The following is a 21,743-nucleotide window of genomic DNA, read 5'->3' on the forward strand; positions in this document are numbered from 1 at the left end:
TAGGAACGCTGTGCTTCACATTCATACTGTAACACACATTCACACTGAGCTGCCCAGTACAAACACAGTCTGGTTGGCTGCTGGCTGCTCCAGTGAAGCCGTGAGGAGGTCGGTGCGTTGCTCAAGCACACCGCGGCAGTAGTTGTTGAGGGAAAGGAGATTGTTACTCATTCACCGGCCTGGGATTTCAAAGGAACAGTTCACCCCCAAATGACTATTCTGTCATTATCTACCTGCCCTCAAGCCAACTGAAACTTTGTATGACCACCAAACACAGCAGTGTAAACAGAGTAACCCTATTTCCTTGTTTGGACTGCCATAATACACAAGAAGAGGAAGTTAGAATTTCCTCTACCTACAATAACGCTGCATAATGAGGTGAATACAGGCCTTTTGGACTCGGTTTTCAGTCGTTTGGCTATAAAACACTTTGATTCGATTATGACTTTGATTATGGTGCTCAACTTGTCTGGAGAAATTTGATGTTATTTTATGTTGTTTTTTGGAACTCTGAACTTCAGCTTCAACTGACACGGGGTGGGTAATGACAGGATTTTCATTTCGGGGTGAACTGTTCCTTTAAGTATGCTTCTCACTGGACAGCCATTAAGAAAGAATCGCACTGACCTAAATGTCTCATTTTTAATATTTCAGCATCAGTGCTCAGCAGTGACAGACGAGTATGCTTATCTTGACATTTTTAACATAATGAAATCTGTCAGAAAAAATACTGTACAGTTTAGCTGAACTAATGGCCTAAAAACACTACCATTATTTCACCTCTGTGGGAGGTGAGAGAGTACCCAGAATGCAGTGTTTTTTCAACCTAGGCCTTCCTCTCTGTGTCTATCCACTATGGTGATTAACACTCATTTTACCCATAACCACAGTAGAATAAAAATAATATCTTTAAAGACACATGTCCTGACTGAAAAGTGTTCCTCAAAGTAGTACATAGAGAAGAAAAAAAAAACAGAAGAAATCAAGAAAGATCTCCAACTAGCTCCCTGATTACGGCATGAGTCAGCAAAGCAACCAATAAAGCACAGATAGCTGTACTTTACGGGCATGATGAGCATGAGCGTGTCTTTGACCGGTCAGATTGCTTGGTTGAAATAACTTGTTGTGTAAAGAGCAGCTGCAGTGAAGGAAGGCCCAGAATCCACAGGGTGACAGTAGTGGTTGACAAGATAGGAGCAGACAAGGGGACTAATGCACTGAGGACTTGTCATCTCTGCACTTTATATATATGGCCCAGAGAAGCACATCTAACTTTTTACCAACTTTCTTTTTGCAAGCTGGCAAAAGCACAGAGTTGAAGGAGGGAGTCTCTTCAGCTGACTAGCCTGGCCCACAAAGAAGACCTCGGACTGGAAAACGGTTCTTTGACTTTGCGCTGGATTCCATCGTATGACAATATTTCAAATACGACCGATTAAAAAAAACAAATAAAAGTTCCATCTATGGCATTCGCACCTTGGATAATGATAGTTTCAGCTTTTGATATATTACAGAAAATTAAGGAAAATCTATCAATGTCAGCTGGTGAGTTCAGCATCTAGATTAATTTTCAAATCATCTAGATCAATATTATAATATAAACATAAATCACAACTTTGGATTGGATTTGTCACAAGCGTTAAATTTGTATGCAAGAACCCTTTTATAAATGAGCTCCCTGACACTTCAATATGAGACATCTTCAACTCACATACACACACACACACACACACACACACACACCAATTGTACTAAATCTGAATGCACATCCACATCCGTACACTTGCCTCTATCATTCCATTATACTGTGAAACACAAACACGTCAAAATCTACGTGAGGGCCTCATTGAGAAATTAGACTCCGATATTTAAATATATTCCCTGCTTCACAGGCCTCAATGTGACATCTCAGTGGGTGTGTGTGTGTGTGCCATTTACTTGTGTAAAATATCTTGAGGTAAATAAAAAGGTAAAAAAAAAACCTTTGCCATGCTTCTACAGGTTCCATAACAGACACACTATATAGCTTACTTCAAAGGCCTAAACGTGACACTTCAGTGGGCGTGCGTGACATTTAGTCGAGTAAAATAATGTCCCGAAGCAACATAATCTCTTGACTATGGGTCTACATGTTATATAGCCACATATAGCCTGTCTCATGGGTCTAAATACGACATCAGTGTCTGCATTACAAGCTGAAAGATCCGACGATGAAGCCAGTCGCATGGTGTCTCTGTATTCCTTCCTTCAGACATCAAATGGCTCCTCACATACGGCAGCATTAGCAGTACAAGCCTAATCCACTTTAGACCGTCTCATTGGCATACTTATTTATGGCAACACATTAGCTTCTACACACAGCTACCAGCTTCCTCCGCCTTACTAATCACAAATAAAGTCTTTCATTATCTCTCCCCAAAATCTGGGCGACGTCCAAACTGCAGCACGCTTGAATATTTGAGAACCGGCGCTTTGATTTTGGTAATAAAAGCCGTGTTCAGACAAGAGCAGGCTTCTTATCGTGGTTCAGAGCCAAGAGGAGAAGATTTGGAGAGTTTTTGGCTATTGTCTGTGCATAAATGCCTTGTGGGGATATTTGAGAAAGCATAATAATACACCTGATAAAGATATGACCCGTCCATGAGTCAGCATAAAAGGAAAATTCCACCCTTGGACACTCTTACCCTGTTAAATATCATCAATTCATGATGTTCAACAAAAAGTTATTTTGTGGTGAAGTGTTGCAATTTGGTTTTTTTGGGTACTCGCTTTCCCTCCACCTGCCTCATCTACTCCTACTTTCCTACATTTCCCAGAATGCCTCTGGACAATCCCCAGAGAACGGGCCTGAACGTGTTGCAATCAGCTGTGGGTTATAAGTGTAGGTGGAGAGTGATAGTGATAGCAGAGAAAGTCACACCCCTGACTCAAACCCCAACCTGTCTCTCTGCTGCATTGCATTCTGGTCTCTCTCCTGCTCCTGTGGGTGGAGAAACTGGTCTCTCTTCCTCTTCTACCATGGATTTCTCCCTGTATGACTGTTGAACGTCTCTTGGTGCAAAATGGCGGCTCTAGAAAGAAGCCCTCGCTCTTTGATTCTGAGGGACTGACACCAAAACCTGACGTTTACCGCTGATGTTTTAGATCGCTGAAACATTTTCTGATATCAAACTCCATTGTAGCTGCTGGAAATCATCTTGTTGTGACATCACGTCGTCGACATTTGGACAGTTATCAAGAGAAAATGAAAAATACACCACCAAACAACAAAATGGGCCCAGATGCAAGGTACATCACCGATTGCTGTTCTTTAACTGTGTGAAATAGTTTTAGGGTGGATTTTTACTTTAGGAAGATGCATAACTGTAAAGAAAAAAGGCCTATCATGTGCTTTACATTCATGCCAACAATTATTTTGTAAGAGCAGGCATGTTTTTTTTTTCTTTTAAGATGGGTTGTCATCATTTCCTGAAGACCAGACATGTTCATGTCATTTCAAAAGAATTACTTTCATTGCAAAAGCTGTGATCTCCCCCGTCCCTAGCTGTTGTTTTTTTCTCTGGCACATCTTGAAAGACTAATGTGGAGCTTTTTTTAGATGCTTATTTTAGCCAATTGGAGTCATTTGTATATATCAGCGGTGACATTTACAACACAACATTATTGTGCGAGTGAGTAAGTCTGGAGGAAGAGAGAGGAGAGGACATTCTCACTTTAGGTTGATGTTACGTTTATTTGCGCAAAGAAATGATAAAAAAAACTGGAGAAAAGACAGGAAATAAAAACTGTGCAGGTCAGAAGAAGAAACCCACAGGGGGCTTTTGAAAACATCTCACCCCAAAAGAGGAAAAACATTAAAGGGTAACTTCGGTATTTTTCAACCTGGACCCTATTTTCCCATCTTTTTGTGTCTAAGTGACTAAAGGGGACAACAGTTTTTGAAATTGGTCCAGTATTGAGCGAGATCGCTTCAGCCGGCAGCCGCGAAACGAGCTGCAATGTAATCCGACGGGGCAAATCGCACCGTCAATGTACGTCCACTAAAAGTTCTTGTTTCTGCCACTGACAGGCTCAGATTGTTATTATAAGTGTCTGACAACATTATGGAAAGGACCCTACAGAGAAATGAAATGTTTTTCTTTACCTTTTGCTTGATCCGGTCTGTGTGTAACCAAGTCTCGCTCAAGTCTCGCGAGAGTTGAGTTGTTGCAGGAAGTTACACACAGACCGGACTCAGGACTCTGTAGGGTCCTTTCCATAATGTTGTCAGACACTTATAATAACAATCTGAGCCTGTCAGTGGCAGAAACAAGAACTTTTAGTGGACGTACATTGACGGTGCGATTTGCCCCGTTGGATTACATTGCAGCTCGTTTCGCGGCTGCCGGCTGAAGCGATCTCGCTCAATACTGGACCAATTTCAAAAATTGTTGTCCCCTTTAGTCACTTAGACACAAAAAGATGGGAAAATAGGGTCCAGGTTGAAAAATACCGAAGTTACTCTTTAAGATGACAAACAGAAACGGGTCGACTGGGCAACAGAAAGCAAATGACATGACAGAAATGACAGAGGAGAAGGGTATGAAAACAACCAGATACATAAATAACAATTAAGGAAAATAAAATGTATTAAAATTGCCTTGTTGTGGAGACAGTGAGAGGTAGTGAGAGGAAGCGTGCATACGTGTGTGTGTGTGTGTGTTTATATGTATGTACGAGTGTGTGTGTATCTAAGGCAAACATCCTCCTTTCATTTAACATAAAGCTAGCTGAGCTGTTTTCCAGTTATTTAACAACCTCTTCCATCTTTTGTAAATGTCAGTCCCATGAGGAATAATTCAGTTCAGCTGTCACTTACTCTGTTAGATGATAGTTATCAAATGACATCAAGTACGCATGGATGGTGAGACGCCATCAGCCTGCTTAGAAGTGAATAGGCTAGCATGTGGTTTCATTTATTTATTAGCATCCCCATTAGCTGACACCTCAGCGAGTGCTAGTTTTTCCGAGGTCCACACGCACATTCATACCAATGCACAATTTAAAGTGTCCAACTGCATGTCTGAAATGTGGGAAGAAGCCGCAGCACTCAGTGGAAACCCACGCCAAGATGTGGAGAGCATGCAGACTCCACACAGAAAGGCCCAGGACCCGAAACCACCTCTTTATTGTTTTATCCTGTCTTAGCAGATAAAGTACTACAGCTTCCTGGGGGATCCAGCACGCCCATATCATGAAATAACTAAGGATATAAGAAATATAGGATTTAAAACTGTATCTGTGAACAGGTAATTGCTGTTTTTTTCATTGCGTGACATTTAAGTGGCTCTTTAGCCCGAGGGGATTCCAAAAACCAGGTGGAAGTGGAAGTTGTCGTGAGTCACAGCTGAGGACTGCAGACAGTGCAGATGATAATGGTGTCTCCCTCCCCGCTGCAGCTTTCTGAGAAGACCCCGCTCTGTTGTTCCCCGATCTGACAGGCAGGCTAACTGTAGGAGCCCAGCTGTGTGCAAACCCATTTCCAGCTCTGCAGGAGCCCCGCGCAGAAAGCCCTCACTGCTCACTTCACAGTTGGAAAACTCCACAACCGCCAGGCACGGGAACAAAATGGCCGACTGCTGACCTGAACAGTGTATTATTTCACAAGAATGGCTGGAGTTGAATTAAAACCCATCTATCTGCTTCTAACATGTTTTTGTTGATGTCCAAGAAAATGAGCACAACACGAGTTGATGGTCTTCAACGATCAGACAGAAAGAAAGAGAGAAAGACAGAAAGAAAGAAAGAAAGAAAGAAAGAAAGAAAGAAAGAAATCACAAAGCAGGTTTTGATTGCAAGGCTATGATGGTTTTAATCCATAGAGAACAATGAGGGAGAGCTGGCAAATTAAAGAGAAAGGAATTGGAACCTTTGATAATTCAACTTATTCAATTTGCATGTGTGTGTGTGTGTGTGTGTGTGTGTGTGTGTGTGTGTGTGAGAGAGAAAGTGAGAGCGAGAGAGAGAGAGAAAGAGAGTCAAGTTAAGCCTAATGTCTTCGCCCCTACCTCTTCACAGATCATTGTAGGCCAAAACATTTGCCCAATTAGGCAGAAAATAGAATCCATTTGGAGGATTGGAGCGAGGAGGGGGGGGTGGCAGAGGAGCATGGGAAGGGAAAGATGTGAGAAAAGATTGTGTGTGAGTGTGTGTGTGTGTGTGTGTGTGTGTCTTGTGCACGGCTGTGACCCACACACCTTCCAGATGGCCCAAGTATCACTACGCAGAGCAATGAGACCGCTGCTTTAAAGAAATAATCCCATTGAACACCCTAGTGACTCAACCTATATCCAGTTGAAAGCTTTTCCATTGTCTGTTCTCAACAGCCGGTGTCTGGTGGCTGTTTACCGGGAAAAAATCCTCTGACGCACAGGAAGTGATGCGTTTTACGTTTCTGGTTTGTTTGGAATAAACAGAAGAAGAAGAACTGGGTAGTTAGCGTGAGCAGCGACCGTGGCCGAAGAGACAAAGAAAAGCGGCTCAGATTAAACGCCCCGGCATCCCGGTTGAGTGGAGTTTTCCGTTTTTTAAGCACTGTGATTGGCCCGGAGGTTCCAAACACCGCCCAGCTGGAAAACTTTGGTCATAAAACGAACCGAGCCAGTACTTTAAGCTCCTAAAACTGCTCTGTATTTATTTTTTAAGAACCGGAACGCACGTTACATCGTCAGATTCACTCCCGGAGCGGTGTACCGGCCCAATGACCCCCCTGATATAGCCTAGATTTGTTTCCTCTGTCAAGAGACTCGGGGCTAGTGAGATCCAATATGGCATTATCAGTGTATGACACCAAATGTGCCGTGTAGCCCGTAGGCGAGAGGCCATCTGTTAGTCAGAGACGCCCTCTAGAGGCCATCTCACGAACCCACATCTCACTAAGTGTTATCTGACTGACTGACTGACTGACTGACTGACTGACTGACTGACTGACTGATTGATTGATTGAATGCATGACCTGAATTTGCCATGTGATGCCCTTGGCTGCACCGTGGGGGAAAATGAGGATCTCACAGATTATCACTTAAACTATCTGAGATGAGACCTGGAGTCACTGGGGCTGAATTTAGTGAAAGCCGACAGAAAGAGTGAGAAAAAACACAAAAAGACAGAGGAGAAACATAGTGAGGCAGACTGAGACCGAGAGAGAAAGCAAGAGAAATAGAGAAAGAAGAAAGAGAGACAGAGATATGGTGACAAAGAGAGAGAGAGAGAGAGAGAGAGAGAGAGAGAGGGTGATTACTACCTTGACTGCAGTAAAAGGTGTTTATTTTAGAGCGCCGCTTCTCCTGACATCCTACAGAATTAGATACTGTGAAGAGAGGTTAGCCGGTGGATGCAGATGAGGAAGAGAAGAGGAGGAGGAGGAGGAGGAGGGAGGATGCTGGGGGAGGAATGGAGAAGAGGAACAGGGGGAGAGAGAGGAGGAGGAATTAAATGCATAAAGGACAGGGAAAAAGAGGAAAATGGGTAGAAGGGGAAGGGAATGAACAGTGGAGGAGGAAGATGGAGAAATAGAGGAGTTTGGACGAAGATATGAATGATTGAAAGGAGAAATGAATGACGGATTGAGTGACTAAATCCACAAGTGAGTCAACAGGGAAATGAACAAATGATTGTGAACGACCTGATGAGGCAGTGGGTGTCACTTGAACCCTAATAACCCTGTTTTTTTTGGGCGTAGGTGGAACGCCAAAGATCAAGCGAACCACTGCGGACGCCTTTGACTTTCTTGTTTCATGGAAGCTGGCGGTCCTTCCCGCAGGACGATATAAAAAGACTGTTTATTTGTCGAACTATACTCTGTCATTGGTGGAACCGGGCTTCCCTTCCCGGCCGCCTCTGCTCTCCCGTCGCGCGCGGCTAACTGCCCCCGATCGGCCAATAAAAAGCTGAGATATTTATTTTGGCAGATAAAATAAAGGCATTCACCTTTACTGTGTCCTACACCCTCCGTCTCTGCTGGAGGGAGGCTGCCGGAAGGTTTATGAGGTAGAGGTGAGCTCTTAAAACACCGGGAGGCTTATGGGAAGAAAAAAAAAAAAAAAAAAAAAAAAGACCTCTCCCTCAAATCTACCTCACCAATTACCTTACCCTTGACTTGTTCTCCTGCAGCGAGAGGATTTAACAAGAGGTAACTCAGTGGAAACCGGTGAGCTAAAACTAGGTGCTCACCACTGACCTGAGGCTTAAAGGAAAGACATTTTTATTCTACTTTAAACCCAACACAATCTCCAATATATAATGAAAATATTCTGAAATATTCCATGGAGTTGGAAATCGTGGCATGCACGTCACATCGGCCATTGCTTGCTTTTGTTTTGCTTCCATTAGCGTGCAAAACGTGTGAAAAAACCGAGGAAGGTCAAGTCAGTTTCAAGGAGAATGGTTGTGTGTTCTCATTAAAATCTATTAATTGCACATCAGAGAGTGTGTGCAGGATGCTTTTCCACACACTTTATGGCCTACTTGGTCTTTCCCTATGCACCTGCCTCCAACAATGCTCAGATGTGCAAAGGGCCTATAATTTAAATATTTTGTTTCCATTAGTCTGAAAACTAAGCAAGGAAGAAGGAGGGGAAGAAGTAAGTGGCAAAATGTTCTCCATTTCTCTCGCGTTAAACTGCACTGCAAAAAAATCACCTAAATCCATTTTGTTAGGGTCCACTGGTACATTTGGCATTCATATGATACAACAAGAAGCGCTCATTTCAAACAAGTATCAACTTTTAAAAGTGATATGCACTGCTTGATACCACATCCCATGATGCACGCTGGAAGAATGAAAAGCCGTTTCAAAAGTTTCGATTTTGCTTAAGTGCTGTTTAGTGAAATACTGCGTGCACGCCAAAATCTGTCCCCCAAAAAAAGTCATGTTCTGTATTTTTTCGCTGATAAGCAAGGGAACAGAATTGCAGTTTTCAACGGCGCTTGATGTCACGTTCTCTCTCGTACAAAAGAAGAGAGAGAGACACATACGGGCCGGGAGAAAGTGTGAATGGCGGCGGCGGGCTCACACTCCGCGGGCGCGTCCAAACCGTCAGGAGGTTAACCGCTCACCGAGGCGTGACGAGGTGAGCGCGCAGGAGAGATCAAACCCTATCGAGGTGAAATATGGCTTTGAAAGCCCCGAGGCGAGGAAAGAACAGTTCTTTATTTCTCGAGTCCTCTTCCTCTCTTCCTCACACTGCGCACCATCAATACACCAGACACTGTAAGCTTTTTTATCACTTGAGGACTCAGCACAAGTTCTTTAAGACCAGCGGGTGGCAGCCAGATAGGAACGCTCCATGTCTAAGTTGGAGGCTACCTCGGAAAAAACTGTCTCCGACGCCCCTGCGGGAGGAAAAAAACGGGACAAGACGGCGCTCTTATCTCCGTCTTTTATCCGTTGTGCTCACAATCTCTTCCCTCGATCTGTTATCTTCATCTCCCGCTCCCTTCTCCTGTCAACTCCCTCCCCCCCCTCGTCTCCGTGTGTCCCTCCCCAAACACTTGACTAAAACTCACTCGCAGCAGGACGCTCTTTCTCTCTCCCCTCTTTCATTTGAATGAATGAGTCACTGACAAGTCCTGAGAATGGCTTTGAGCGCAGTAAGGAAGTCAGTGAGCAAATGGCTGAGAGTGAGAGAGTGTGTGTGTGTGTGTGTGTGTGTGTGTGGGGGGGGGGGGGGGGGGGGGGGGAGACAAGTGCCGGATGTACAGCGAAGTGGAGCTGAATGAGAACTGAAAGAAAGAGGGAGGGAAAAGGGGAGTGATGAGGAAATTGGAGCATGAAAGGGAGAGGTAGACAATTAGAGAGGCAAAAACAAAACGGGTGAATAACAGATAGAAAGTGAGAGCTTAAAAAACGGGGGAAAGGATATCAGGAAAAAAAAAAAAAAAAGTAGCAGCAGAGCAGACAGTTAGAGGAGGTGAGGCAGTCTGACAGATTATGTTCCAGCCTGAGATCTAATCAGATGTCTTGAGGCTAAAGCAGAGATCATCAGACCGTCCCTGTGCAGCCGGCGGTGTTCCGCTCCCGTCTGCCTCCGAGGGACGACGCCATCGCCACCCCGAAACCCCCCGATGACACTGACCCGTCCCCCGCAGGGAGGGGGGGGCCGAGCCAACTTTTCTTCATCCGGCCTCTCGCATCCCATCTGCGCCCGCTAACGACGCCTCTTTGAAGTTTTCATCGGAGGGCGGCTCGCCGATGAAGAGCCGCAGCAGGACTTCACCTGACTCCTGACCGCGAGGCGCTCTTCAAGCACCGCCGCCGCTCAGCGCCCCTTTGCTATGCTAAGTAGTGTTAAAACCCAGACGATGTGGAGATACAGAGGCTGTTAAAGTCATGCTGAACTTTGGTAAGTACTTTGGGTTGTGCAGCTTCCTGGCCATGATAAAACCCCAAAATCGGTAATTCTCTGTTATCTGTTGCTCCGGTAGAGGAGATTGGAGAATTGAGTTTTTTTCTCTCTCCATTCGCTGCCATTGTATGGAGGAACAGTCTGAAAATCACAATTCTAGCACATAAACGAACGCGAACAAAGCAGATTCTGACAATATATTAAAAAACTAGTACTGTCGCTCATGTGTGGTTAAATTAATTGCTTTCATTATGTTATTAAACCTTTCAATTTGAACAAGTGAGCTTTTCCTGACCGGATTTCGGGGTTACAATAACCCTTCAAACTGAAAGGTTAAGACAGATCACTTAACCACACATGAGTGACAGTACTAGTTTTTTTTAATGAATTGTCAGAATCTGCTTTGCTTGCATTCGTTTATGTGCTAGAGGTGTGATTTTCAGACCTGTTCCTCCACACAATGTCAGTGAATGGAGAGAGAAAAAAAATTCTCCAATCTCCTCTACCGGAGCAACAGATAACAGAGAATCAACAATTTTGGGGTTATATCATGGCAGGGAAGCTACACAAACCCAAGGTACTACCAAAGTTCAACATCACTTTAAAGGTAAAAAAAAAAAAAAAAGAAATGAGTACAGACAGGTTGGACAGACACGGTGCAGCAAAATTGAAAATCCCCTGAACCAAATACCATGACTCCCGGTTCTAGGCTGCTTCGGGATTCACACCAATAAATGTGACTTTACGGCTAGAGAGGCCGCCGCATAACCCAAAAAGGTCGCAGCTTTGATCCCATCCGCCGCCGCCGCGTGTGCATCGGCAGCCGCGTGCCTCGCTGAAGTGTCATCGAGCGGGACACCGCACGCCAACCTGCTCGCTCGTCGTGAGTCACTCTGGATAAGAGATCCAGCTAAGTGCCGAAAATGGAAATGTGATGTAAATGACTCTGGATTCGGCGGCTTGATGCTGAAATTGATGTGGCGCCCGCGTGCTGGAGTCTGCGGCACTAAAAGCAGCCTCGGTGCTATCCGGAGGGAGTTTAATCTGTGACTGATGGATGGAAGACCAAGACAACGATTGTAATTATCATCATCATCATTGTAAAACATTCATCATCACCATCATCAACATAATAGTTATCTCCCTCCATCGCCAACCAGTCATTATCATAACCATAATCATTCACATGCGCGAGCTCTCTCACACACACACACACACACACACTCACACACACACAGACCTGTGTGCGTGCAAGACTACACACAGACACAAAGAAAAACGCAGACAATCATCAGCATTACCCTAATTAGAAAACAGAATAACCGTCCGTCTTTGAATGCAACAGAGGCGCACGCACGCACGCACGCACACACACACACACACACACAAAGTTTGCATTAATACATATGGATGCGTCGTCTCATCTGCATAGCCAAAGAAGCCCATCACCATGCGGTCTCAGCCTCCGGCTAATCAGAGCCAGTGAGACGCAGCAGGTCTGGATGTAAAGCTTACCGCCTCGGCAGCCGCAAAGTCTCCCAGGTTAAACCGACTGCACCGGGCGGCTAATATAGAAATTAAAGGCGCTAACGCATTTCCCGCACTGCATTTCTCCGGGGACGGCGGGCCATCGCGGGAAGCGGCGCACACATTTGAACGAGTGTCAACGAGGACGTCTCAATTATTCATCGAGCGGCTGATTTATGTGGTTTCGTACGGTGCATATTAAAGCTTCGGGAGGCACGTGGAAGCCAAAGGTGGTTTATGTAACGGCTATTAATTGGGAAGCTCCATCGCTCTCTCTCTCTCTCTCTCTCTCTCTCTCTCTCTATCTGTGAATACACAAACAGCTGCAGTTGTAAGTGCTATAGTACGCATGAAGACGAGCATAATGTATAGGCACTTAGAAAAAAAAAAATGCACGTAGGCAGACACACGGCAGCACCTTTTTTCCGCACAAACTTTTTTCCCCCATCTCTCAGAACTACGGCAGGTCTATCGAGGAACATATTAGGAAATGGAATAAAAGTGTAAAGAACAGAAAACAGAGAGTGACAGAGAGAGAGAGAGAGAGAGAGAGTAAAAAATAAAAATAAAAAGTTACAGTAGACGTTATCCAATCTCATTAGCCTAATGAAAACAGTGGGAAGTTTGCAGTGGGGCCCTGACTTTGTGTGGAAGCGATAGGCTCAGCTTTTTGCTGATCAAAGAGAATATCTCATTTGGAATGTATGTATATCTATAATAAATATATAAGAGCCAGTGGATTGTAGATCCGGGACGCCGGGTCTCCACTCTGGCACGCTGCCATTCGTCTATACCGTACTGTACACACACTCCATTCGCCTGTGCTCTCTGCCCACAAGAGCTGGGGCACGTCTTTGTACTTGGATAGTGTTTGTGTATGTGTGTGTGTGTGTGTGTGTGTGTGTGTGTGTGTGTGCACGCATGGCTGAATGTGCAAGTGCATGCGGATTTAACTAAAAAGGGTTTTTGCAGCGAACGATCCCTCATTTTCTCCTCTCTGCACAAAATAAATCTAAGAAGTGTTCTTTTTGTCTCATCTGAGAGGCGGAGGGAAGATAAATTCGTGATTCACTGTTCCTGTCAACCTGCTGCAGGTTAAGTCCCCCCCCTCTGGATCTCATCATCGGGAGCAACCCCCCACCACACACACACACACATTCGGGATGGAGAGAGAGGGGAACGGAGAAAGAGCGGGAACAGACGACGGAGGAGGAGGAAAAAGAGAAAGAGAGAGGCTCAGTCTGCCTACTCGCTGTGAATGGGGAAAAGGGGATAAGGAGGAGACGGACAAAGGATGGAGAGAGGGAGGGGAAAAGAGAAAGAGTGGAAATGGAGGAGGGAGCAGAAGGAAAAGGGATTGATGGGGCGAAAAAAAAGGAGAGATGGATCATGAAAGAAAGCAATAAAAGAGAGAAAAGTGAGAGGGGGAGAGAGCTGGAGAGATGGATGAAGTTGAAGCGGCAAATCCATGAATAGAGGGAGTGCAGACTGAGTTTGTCTGGCCAAAACTCTGGCCTCCGACTTTAAATCACAACACTGACGGCTGTTAAATAACATTCAGCTCAACTGCTGACTGAAACATATTAAAAGGCATCAGATTAAGGCGAGATATCAGAGATTTTTTATCAGTTCAGGTGTCGTACAGGTCATTAAAAGTTTTGGAGGCTTAAAACTTCCACTGCCACAACTACAACTACCGTGTGTGTGTGTGTGTGTGTGTGGTGATAAGTCGACAAGACTAATCAGGCTGCTTAAAGCTCCTTGTATACTTTTTTCCCCACCGCTGCAGAGAGCCGGTGTGTGGCAGGAAGAGGTGTGAAGGTGTTTGTCAGAGTGCTTCTTTATTTATTTTTTTAATTAATTAACCTTTATTTAACCAGGAAAGTCCCACTGAGATTAAGAATCTCTTTTTCAAGGGGAGACCTGGCCAAGACAGGCAGCAGCATAAATAAAAACACAAAATTACAGACAGAAAACACAAAAGGAGACAAAATTAAAAAGAACTAACCAGGTAAATTAAAAACATCGACATCTTAAGGAAACTGCCTCTAATTCTTTCATTTTGGATTTAAAAGCATGTAATGAGATTAATTCATTGAGTTTCAAGTCATTCTGCAACTTTTTCCAATTTCCGTACGGGCATTTGGGACAGAAAGCAGGAAGAAGTCCTGAGAAAGAGTGTTGTCCGGCACTTTTCTGCGTGATGAAGACACACAGGTAGTATGGGAGCAGACCAAGAATTGCCTTATATATAAAAGTGTACCAATGACAGAGCCTACGGGTGGCCAGAGCAGGCCGTCCTGCCCGAGAGTATAACTCACAGTGGTCAGAGCTTTAAAATTGGTAATGAACCTCGAGGAAGCATGGTAAGCTGTGTCAACCATATGAAGACACTGAGCAGAGGTATGCATATAAAAGATCACCAGTCCAACACAGATAAAAAAGTGGCGGCAACAAGTCGCTTTTTTACATTAAAAGAAAAACACAACTTATTTTGAAAATAAAAACCCAGTTTTAGCCTCAGCTTTTTCACCAGGTACTGCACATGTGGCTTAAAAGTGAGGGAGTCATCAGGTATTTATAAGAGTTAACAACCTCTATGTCACTTCCCTCAAGAGTGACCACCGAAGGGATATTTTGTGGCCTATTCCTAGAGTTGGTAAACAGCATAAGTTTGGTCTTATCTGCATTAAGAATGAGTTTCAGTAAAGTATAAAGCATAGTAGTAAAGTATGCTGGACAACAATAAAAGCATTTTGCAAGTATTTATTTCTTAGTCAGAGAAGGCTGTAAGTCAGCAGGGGAAAACACATGTGAGCCACCGTCCATCACTTTCCACATTTACCACGAGCTCACACTGCAGGAAACTCAAACTACACTCCGGAAGAGTCCAGTCAGACTCTACACTACCAGTCAGAAGTTTGGACACACGCATTTTTCTTCATTTTTGCTATTTTCCACATTTTAGAATAATAGTAAAGACATGAGAACTATGAAATAACACAAATGAATTATGCAGCGACCAAAAAAGTGTTAAACAAATCAAAACTATCTTATATTTTAGATTCTTTAAAGTAGCCGCCCTTTGCCTTGATGGAAAGGCAAAGGCTTTGGAAAGAAATTCATACATAGGATCAACTTCACTATTTATATTTGTCTAAGAAACTAATTTCAAGCATTTAAGCAGAAGCCTTTAGATCAAAATGGCAGTACATTCAATCAGGTGGGTCCAAACTTTTGACGAGTTGACGAGTCTCTTTTTTGTTAGCGAGGAAAAGTTCCACAGCTGAACTTCATCTGCCATACATACATACATACGTCCCACCTACTGCTGCAACATCACCACCACAACACCTAGCAATCAGCGACCTGAAATTAGCTATCAGACAGCGGCACAGCGGCGTGGCTGCTCGCAGTCTGACGGTGGAGTTTCTCTGCCGCACAGCAGGACGGCACCACAGCTACTTAGACGAGTTTGTATGATGTTTGTTGAGGAACAGTTGGGGCACGGTGCAGCAAAACAGAAAACACCTCGAGTCAAACAGCATGACTCGTAGTTAGAGGCTGTTTAGCTGCGTTGCGTACCGACACGAGCTGCATCTGGGGGACAGACAGACGATCCGGGTCGCGGGTCTCGCCACCTTTCACCGTAGGCGGCTGTGGCTCAGGAGGTAGAGCGGGTCGTCCGCTAATCAGAAGGTCGGTGGTTCGATCCCCGGCTCCTCCAGTCCGCATGTCGAATTGTCCTTGGGTAAGATACTGAACCCCAAATTGCTCCCGATGGTTGCGCCAGCACCCTGCGTGGTAGCTTGCCGCCATCGGTGTGAGAATGGGTGAATGTGGGCATTGTTGTAAAGCGCTTTGAGTGGTCGGTAGACTAGAAAAGCGCGACATAAATGCAGTCCATTTACCATTCACCATAGGCTAATACGAACGAGTAACAACTGAGCAGACGTGATGAAAAACTTTGTTGCACGGAGAGATCAGTCTCAGTGATACGTCAAAGTCTCGCTGTCTTTAAACTCCCAGATATTTAACCCTCGGAGCGAGCCTGGAGTAAACTGACCTAAAGGCATATTCCTGTTTTGATGTTTGCCTGATGCAAAGGGAGAGAAGTCAGACACAGAGGTAGATATCAAAAACACGCTCAAAAGAGACAGCATCAAAAAATGCCTCTTAGTTCTCTTCCTCAAACGCCTCTGTCTTACATGATCATCCCTGGGTTACGGGAATATTTTGTTACATCTATCCGGGCGCTGCGGCTCTGGCCCATCGATTTATTGTAATGTTTTATTCTGCTGTTGCACTCATTGCAGGTTGTTGTGGAGAGGGGAATGTTGTCTAAAATACACACCTACATTTGCACAACATAACTCCATAGTATCGAGACAACATGCATCCACCCGTCACATCTTTTCACAGGAGGAAGAAAAGGAAGAGTTCCTTTGCTGCTGCCTGATTCACCTTTCAACACACAATGCCGGCTTAAAACACACAGGTAATGAAAACACACACACACACACACACACCAAATGACTCCTTCTGTCCTCTGACAGCGTGCAAACGATGCTTCCTTCCCTCCTCTCATAATAGCCTCTATTGTTGGTATTGTGTGGGAGGGAGACACTGATTTGCCGCGGCCGGTATAATTCTCTCATTATGAGTTCAGAAGGGGAAGAGAGGCGCAGGGAGGGATGGATGGAGGGATAGAGCGATGGAGGGATGAAGGCCCAGAGGGATGGCGCGCCACAAAGAGCAAAACCCCAGTGATAATAGAGCAAATCCATCAGTCTCTCTCTCTCTCTCTCTCTCTCTCTCTCTGTCGCTCTTCATCCATCCACGGGCCTCGGCTGGGCTTTAGATGGGGGAGTCATTTCGGAGGGCTTGGAGAGAAAAGTGGCTCTGAAGAAATGCAAAGACAGGAAATGGAGTACAAGCAATTTTACCCCCGCCGTAATGTCATCCAATCTAGCGGCAGGGAGAGAGAGAGAGAGAGAGGGAGGGAGGGGAAAGAGGAGGAGGAGGAGAACAAGAGGCAGACAGAAGAGCATCACACTCACTGCTCCGTTACAGTTCTCCACTCTCCCTCCATCATCCTCATCTCTGTTAAGACGTTCGCGGACGCGGAGCCGGTGTCGGAGTCGGCCTTCCTTCCTCTCTGGACGGGTTCAGCTGTCAGCTTTTTATTCTCAGCCACCAGGTTGCTTTGACCCAAGTTCGGCTCGGGCTTCTAACATTCCCATCCACTCTAAAAACCCTCCAAACTCCTCTCTGGCTTGTGCTATGGCTCATTGCTCTAGTCACTGGTTCAATTTTGCACGCATATGTGTGTGTGCATGTGTGTGTGAGAGAATGAGAAAAAGAGAAAAAGAAAGAAAAAGTCAATGCATGTGCTTAAGGGCATTTTAAAGAGACCCCCACCCAGCCCCCCGTGATACTCTCCGGTCTTTAACACTGCGGGCTCGGTGATCAATCATCACAACAACCTCACCTCAACAACAATGACTCCGGTAACCTTGGCCATCCGTTAGCCTGTCTAGGAACAATAGCCGTTTCCATAGGGAGCCATTAGACGAATATAAGCTCTGGGAAGCGAGGTATCCAACACACACAGACAGAGGCGCGGTACACCAGCTCCAGGGCCGGAGAGCAGTCTCACACACACCGTTAGCGAGAGGGAAAATTACGTTAAATCAATGCAACACGTGCATAATGTTTGGGTTCGACGCCGGAGTCGATACGCGGATCTAAAACTGCGGGTGACAATTAGTCGACGCCTAAAGCCGAGCAGATATCTAGGTATTCCAGTTTCAACTAAAGGTGATCAGAAGAAATGCGTTTGAGTGATTTGTTATTTCCTCACCGCAAAGCGAATGATTGATTGATTGATTTATTCGTTTAAGCGTCACACACACAGGGTGCCCAGCCCACATGGACTTGCATGACACTACCAATTAGTTACATGGGTGTACAACATAAAAAAAAAAGAAGATTCAGCAATAATAAAATAATAAATAATGAAACTAGAAATAACCGCCTCGCGTTTGTATGCCTCCGCCAACAAGTCAAGTTGCAGTTGTACATCCATGTCTGTCCAGACTCATAAAATATATGTAGTGAAGACTTTGAAGGAATTTAATAAAAGGTATTAAGTGTATTTTTTGGTGAAATGGAAGTTATCACTATATTGACATTATTCCAGTGAATAATTTCCAGTGAGAAACATGCTGTCTTCACTTAGAGACTATTTTTACAGAGGACTGATAGAGAGCTTCGTCACACAATCACCTGAAGCTCAAGATCAGCAAAACCAATGAGCTTGTGGTGGACTACCAGAGGAACAGGAGGCCCCCTGTCCTGGTTGTCGTCTTTTGTGAGGTCACAGTGACCTTGACCTTTGACCACCAAATTCTAATCAGTTCATCCTTGAGTCCAAGTGGACGTTTGTGCCAAATTTGAAGAAATTCCCTCAAGGCGTTCCTGAGATTTCACGAGAATGGGACGGACGGACGGACGACCTGAAAACATAACGCCTCCGGCCACAGCTGTCTCCGGCGCGGAGGCATAAAAAGGAAGATTCAGCAAACTCAAATATCACACAAACAAAACGAATCAAACCTCAGCAGGAAGTGGCTTCATTGACCACTTGTTGATAAGAAACGGCACACACACACACACACACACGGGTGAAGCATCAGACCGAGACGAGTCCTACAGATCTGCGCTTTTATGAACGGCTCCGTTACGTTTTACCCTCCTGTAAGTAGAGCTGAATAAATAAGCTGCCTAACTGCGGGGAACAAGCCACTTTCCCAACGCCGCGCTCCAATTTAAAAGCGAGACGAGCTAAAAGCGGCGCTCATTTTATCGCCGCGGCGCCAAGTGAAAATCCGACTCATTTTTGCGTCAGATTAGTTGAGAAACGCTGAGATATTTCCGAACGCCGACCCAAAGAATTTGATTGCGCGAGCAGGTGGGAGGCTGTCGGCAGGAATTAAAACATCGCATCTCGTTCGCCGTCGTCGTGCGTCTGGAGATAATTTCACACAAAAAGGTGTCAGACGGCCCTCAGCTCCGTGCCAGAGTTGTGAATTTACATCTATTATGTATAACTTGAGCCTGGCTGAGCGCAGTCGCCAGCCAGTCCTGACTATCTGTTAGAGCTGAGGATGTGTCACCTGTCTCTTCCCTTCCCATGTGGTTTCCCCTGACTAACATTACAGCTCCACCTCCGAGCCAGAGCACAGATAACAGCACAGTGTGTGTGTGTGTGTGTGTGTGTGTGTGTGTGTGTACAACCACGCTTTTCTGTCTGAGAAGTGGTTCTGTACAGCACGAAGAAGTGTGTCTATGTGTACCGGCGTTTGTGTATGTATATGTGTGTGTATGGGTGTGTGTGTGTGTGCACGTGTGTTCGTCAACGTGCACATGTGTGTATTCCATCTTGAGTGTATGCCTGTGTGCGCAAAAGTGGTGTTTGTCTGTGTGTATGTGTGTGTATCAGTGTTTGAAAGTGTGTTTATCCATCCGTGTGTCAGTGCGACTGTCTGTCTGTGCATGTCAGTGTGTATCTGTGTGTGTGTGTGTGTGTGTGTGTGTGTGTGTGTCTCTGGGGAGAATCAGTGGACTGCTGCGGTGAGAGAGTTGAGGTGTGTGTGTGTGTGTGTCTGTCTCACTGGGGGGAACCATGGGACTGCTGCGGAGATGGAGCGAGAGCTGAGGTGTGTGTGTGTATGTCTGTGTGTGTCTGTGTGTGTGTGTGTGTGTGTGCATCAGTCTCACTGGGGGGAAGCAGGGGACTGCTGCGGTGAGAGAGCTGAGGTGTAACACCTTGTTAATGTGACAGACACAGTAAAACAGCCACCGAGGGAATGAGCCGCTGTTGTCTACTTTGCTCGATAACCTGACAGATACACGAAGAAGAAGAAGAAGCGGCGGCTCGGTTTGTGAAGCCGCTCTCGAGTCCGGTTCCCCACACACCGGCCACACTTCAGATCAAGTCTCTGCAGAGCAAAGACCCCGCCATTCCCTTTAAGTGGATTTATTGTGTAAGTGCCATTAGTTCTGATAAGACTTGATTATAAACTTAGAGGAGGGACGCGTGGAAAAACGAAATGAAACGGATTCCTATTCTGGGATTGATTGAGGTCTAAGAGGCCTGTTACACATTTTTTGGAGAGTAGATACCAAAAGTGACAAGGGACGTGCCGCCATGTTGGAAGAGTGACAGCAAAAGGAGAGATTATCACGTCCAAACCTCTTCTTTCTTCGTGAAATAGAGAAAATGACTGATTTCTGGGCGGGGGCAACTTCTACTACAAAAACATTAAACGATCAGTGGGGAAAAGGCTATCACATAATATTATCTAATATTATGTTATAATTAGGGCTGAACGATTTTGAAAAAATATCTAATTGCGATTATTTTGACTGATATTGCAATTGCGATATGATTTGCGATATTAGAGAGGATGATCATTTTTACATCATTATTCTGATTTTCATTGAAAAACGTATTAAAATGATTATGGTGTGATTTTTGCGGGGATCTGTACCAAACAAAGATGTTTTCCTAAGTCTGTAGAATATGATGTGTAGGCCAGGACATCTCTGCAGCACGACAATATTTAATTTAAAATCGTATTTTGACACACATTTCGCCTTTAACAAATATTGCGCCTCCTGCGATGTGAAAATTGCAGTAGGCCATATTGCAGTTTCGATAAAATTTCGATTAATTGTTCAGCCCTAGTTATAATATTATCTTTTCTTTTCTTTTCTTGTCACTCCTCCAACATGGCGTCATGCTCCCCGCGACCATCGGCAGCCATTCTCCAAACATTCTGTTACAGACATCTATTCGCTTTACTCACATGGCGGCCAGATTTGATTTATGTCATATTTGGGGCAGGAAGCCCGACCCAAAAGACAGGAAAGCAGATGTAAACAGAGGCAAACTTGACCGGTCTTTGGAGCAAAAAAGTGTTTCAGCCACTAAGGCCTATTTTCTATATTTCTGAATAAAGGTGCAGTGGAGCACAATGCTGCTGATCTGTTTCGTCTTCTTTTTTTCAACCCAGTACCTGAAAATGGGATGTGGATATAATTCAGGGTTCCCACACTGATTTTACAATTAAATTCCAAAACCTTTCCACAACTTCATACCAAATTTTCTTGACTGCACTATTGCAGTGTAATGTAAAGCAACCTTTACTAATGCTATGCCACTAAAAATGTGTTTTGTTTGAGACTCACAGCAGCCACTTTGCAAACAAACGGCATTTCGGCCAAGACGGCATTTTTGTCGCATTTTTCCAAATCACTCCAATAAATTTTACTTTGAAGTTTACAAAAACAATTTTCCAAAACATTTCCAGTCCTGGAAAACAAATTTTCAAAATTCCATAACTGTTTCATGATTTCCGTGACCATGAGAAACCGGATCACTTCTCCTGCTGAGCAGAAGTGCTCGGAGTGTGCAGCAGGGCTGCGGAGCGTACCTGGTAGACGTGGTAGGCGTTGGCGGCTCGGCCCTGCAGGAACACAGAGGGGATCCACACGTTGATGAGAGCGCGATGAGCCCTGGGCCACACAAACAACAACTACCTTCATTATCATCATCATCATCATTATCATTATCATCATCATTATCATTGGTACTAGCAACGATATCAGCAGTGTGTCAGCACTCCGCTTGGATGGCTGGGGCACTTTACAGCTCATTGTACTTTACCCTGGAGAAACATTAACACCTCTACTTTTTAATCTCTGACCTCTGGCCACGGTGTAAGAGTGGAATGAATGAATGAATGAATGAATCCAGAGGAAACA

General features: G+C 44.8%; 1 protein-coding gene across 1 annotated transcript in view; it reads right to left on the reverse strand.

The window, feature by feature from the left end:
- snx29 (sorting nexin 29) overlaps nt 1–21,743 on the reverse strand; it is a 136,576-nt gene that overhangs the window by 26,047 nt on the left and 88,786 nt on the right. The window contains exon 18 of the mRNA XM_071905179.2: nt 21,413–21,494. Coding sequence (XP_071761280.1) covers nt 21,413–21,494 — 82 coding nt within the window. The remainder of the gene's footprint in view (nt 1–21,412; nt 21,495–21,743) is intronic.

The sequence above is a fragment of the Centroberyx gerrardi genome, chromosome 20 (genome assembly GCF_048128805.1).
Source record: "Centroberyx gerrardi isolate f3 chromosome 20, fCenGer3.hap1.cur.20231027, whole genome shotgun sequence".
In the NCBI taxonomy this organism is placed as follows: domain Eukaryota; kingdom Metazoa; phylum Chordata; class Actinopteri; order Beryciformes; family Berycidae; genus Centroberyx; species Centroberyx gerrardi.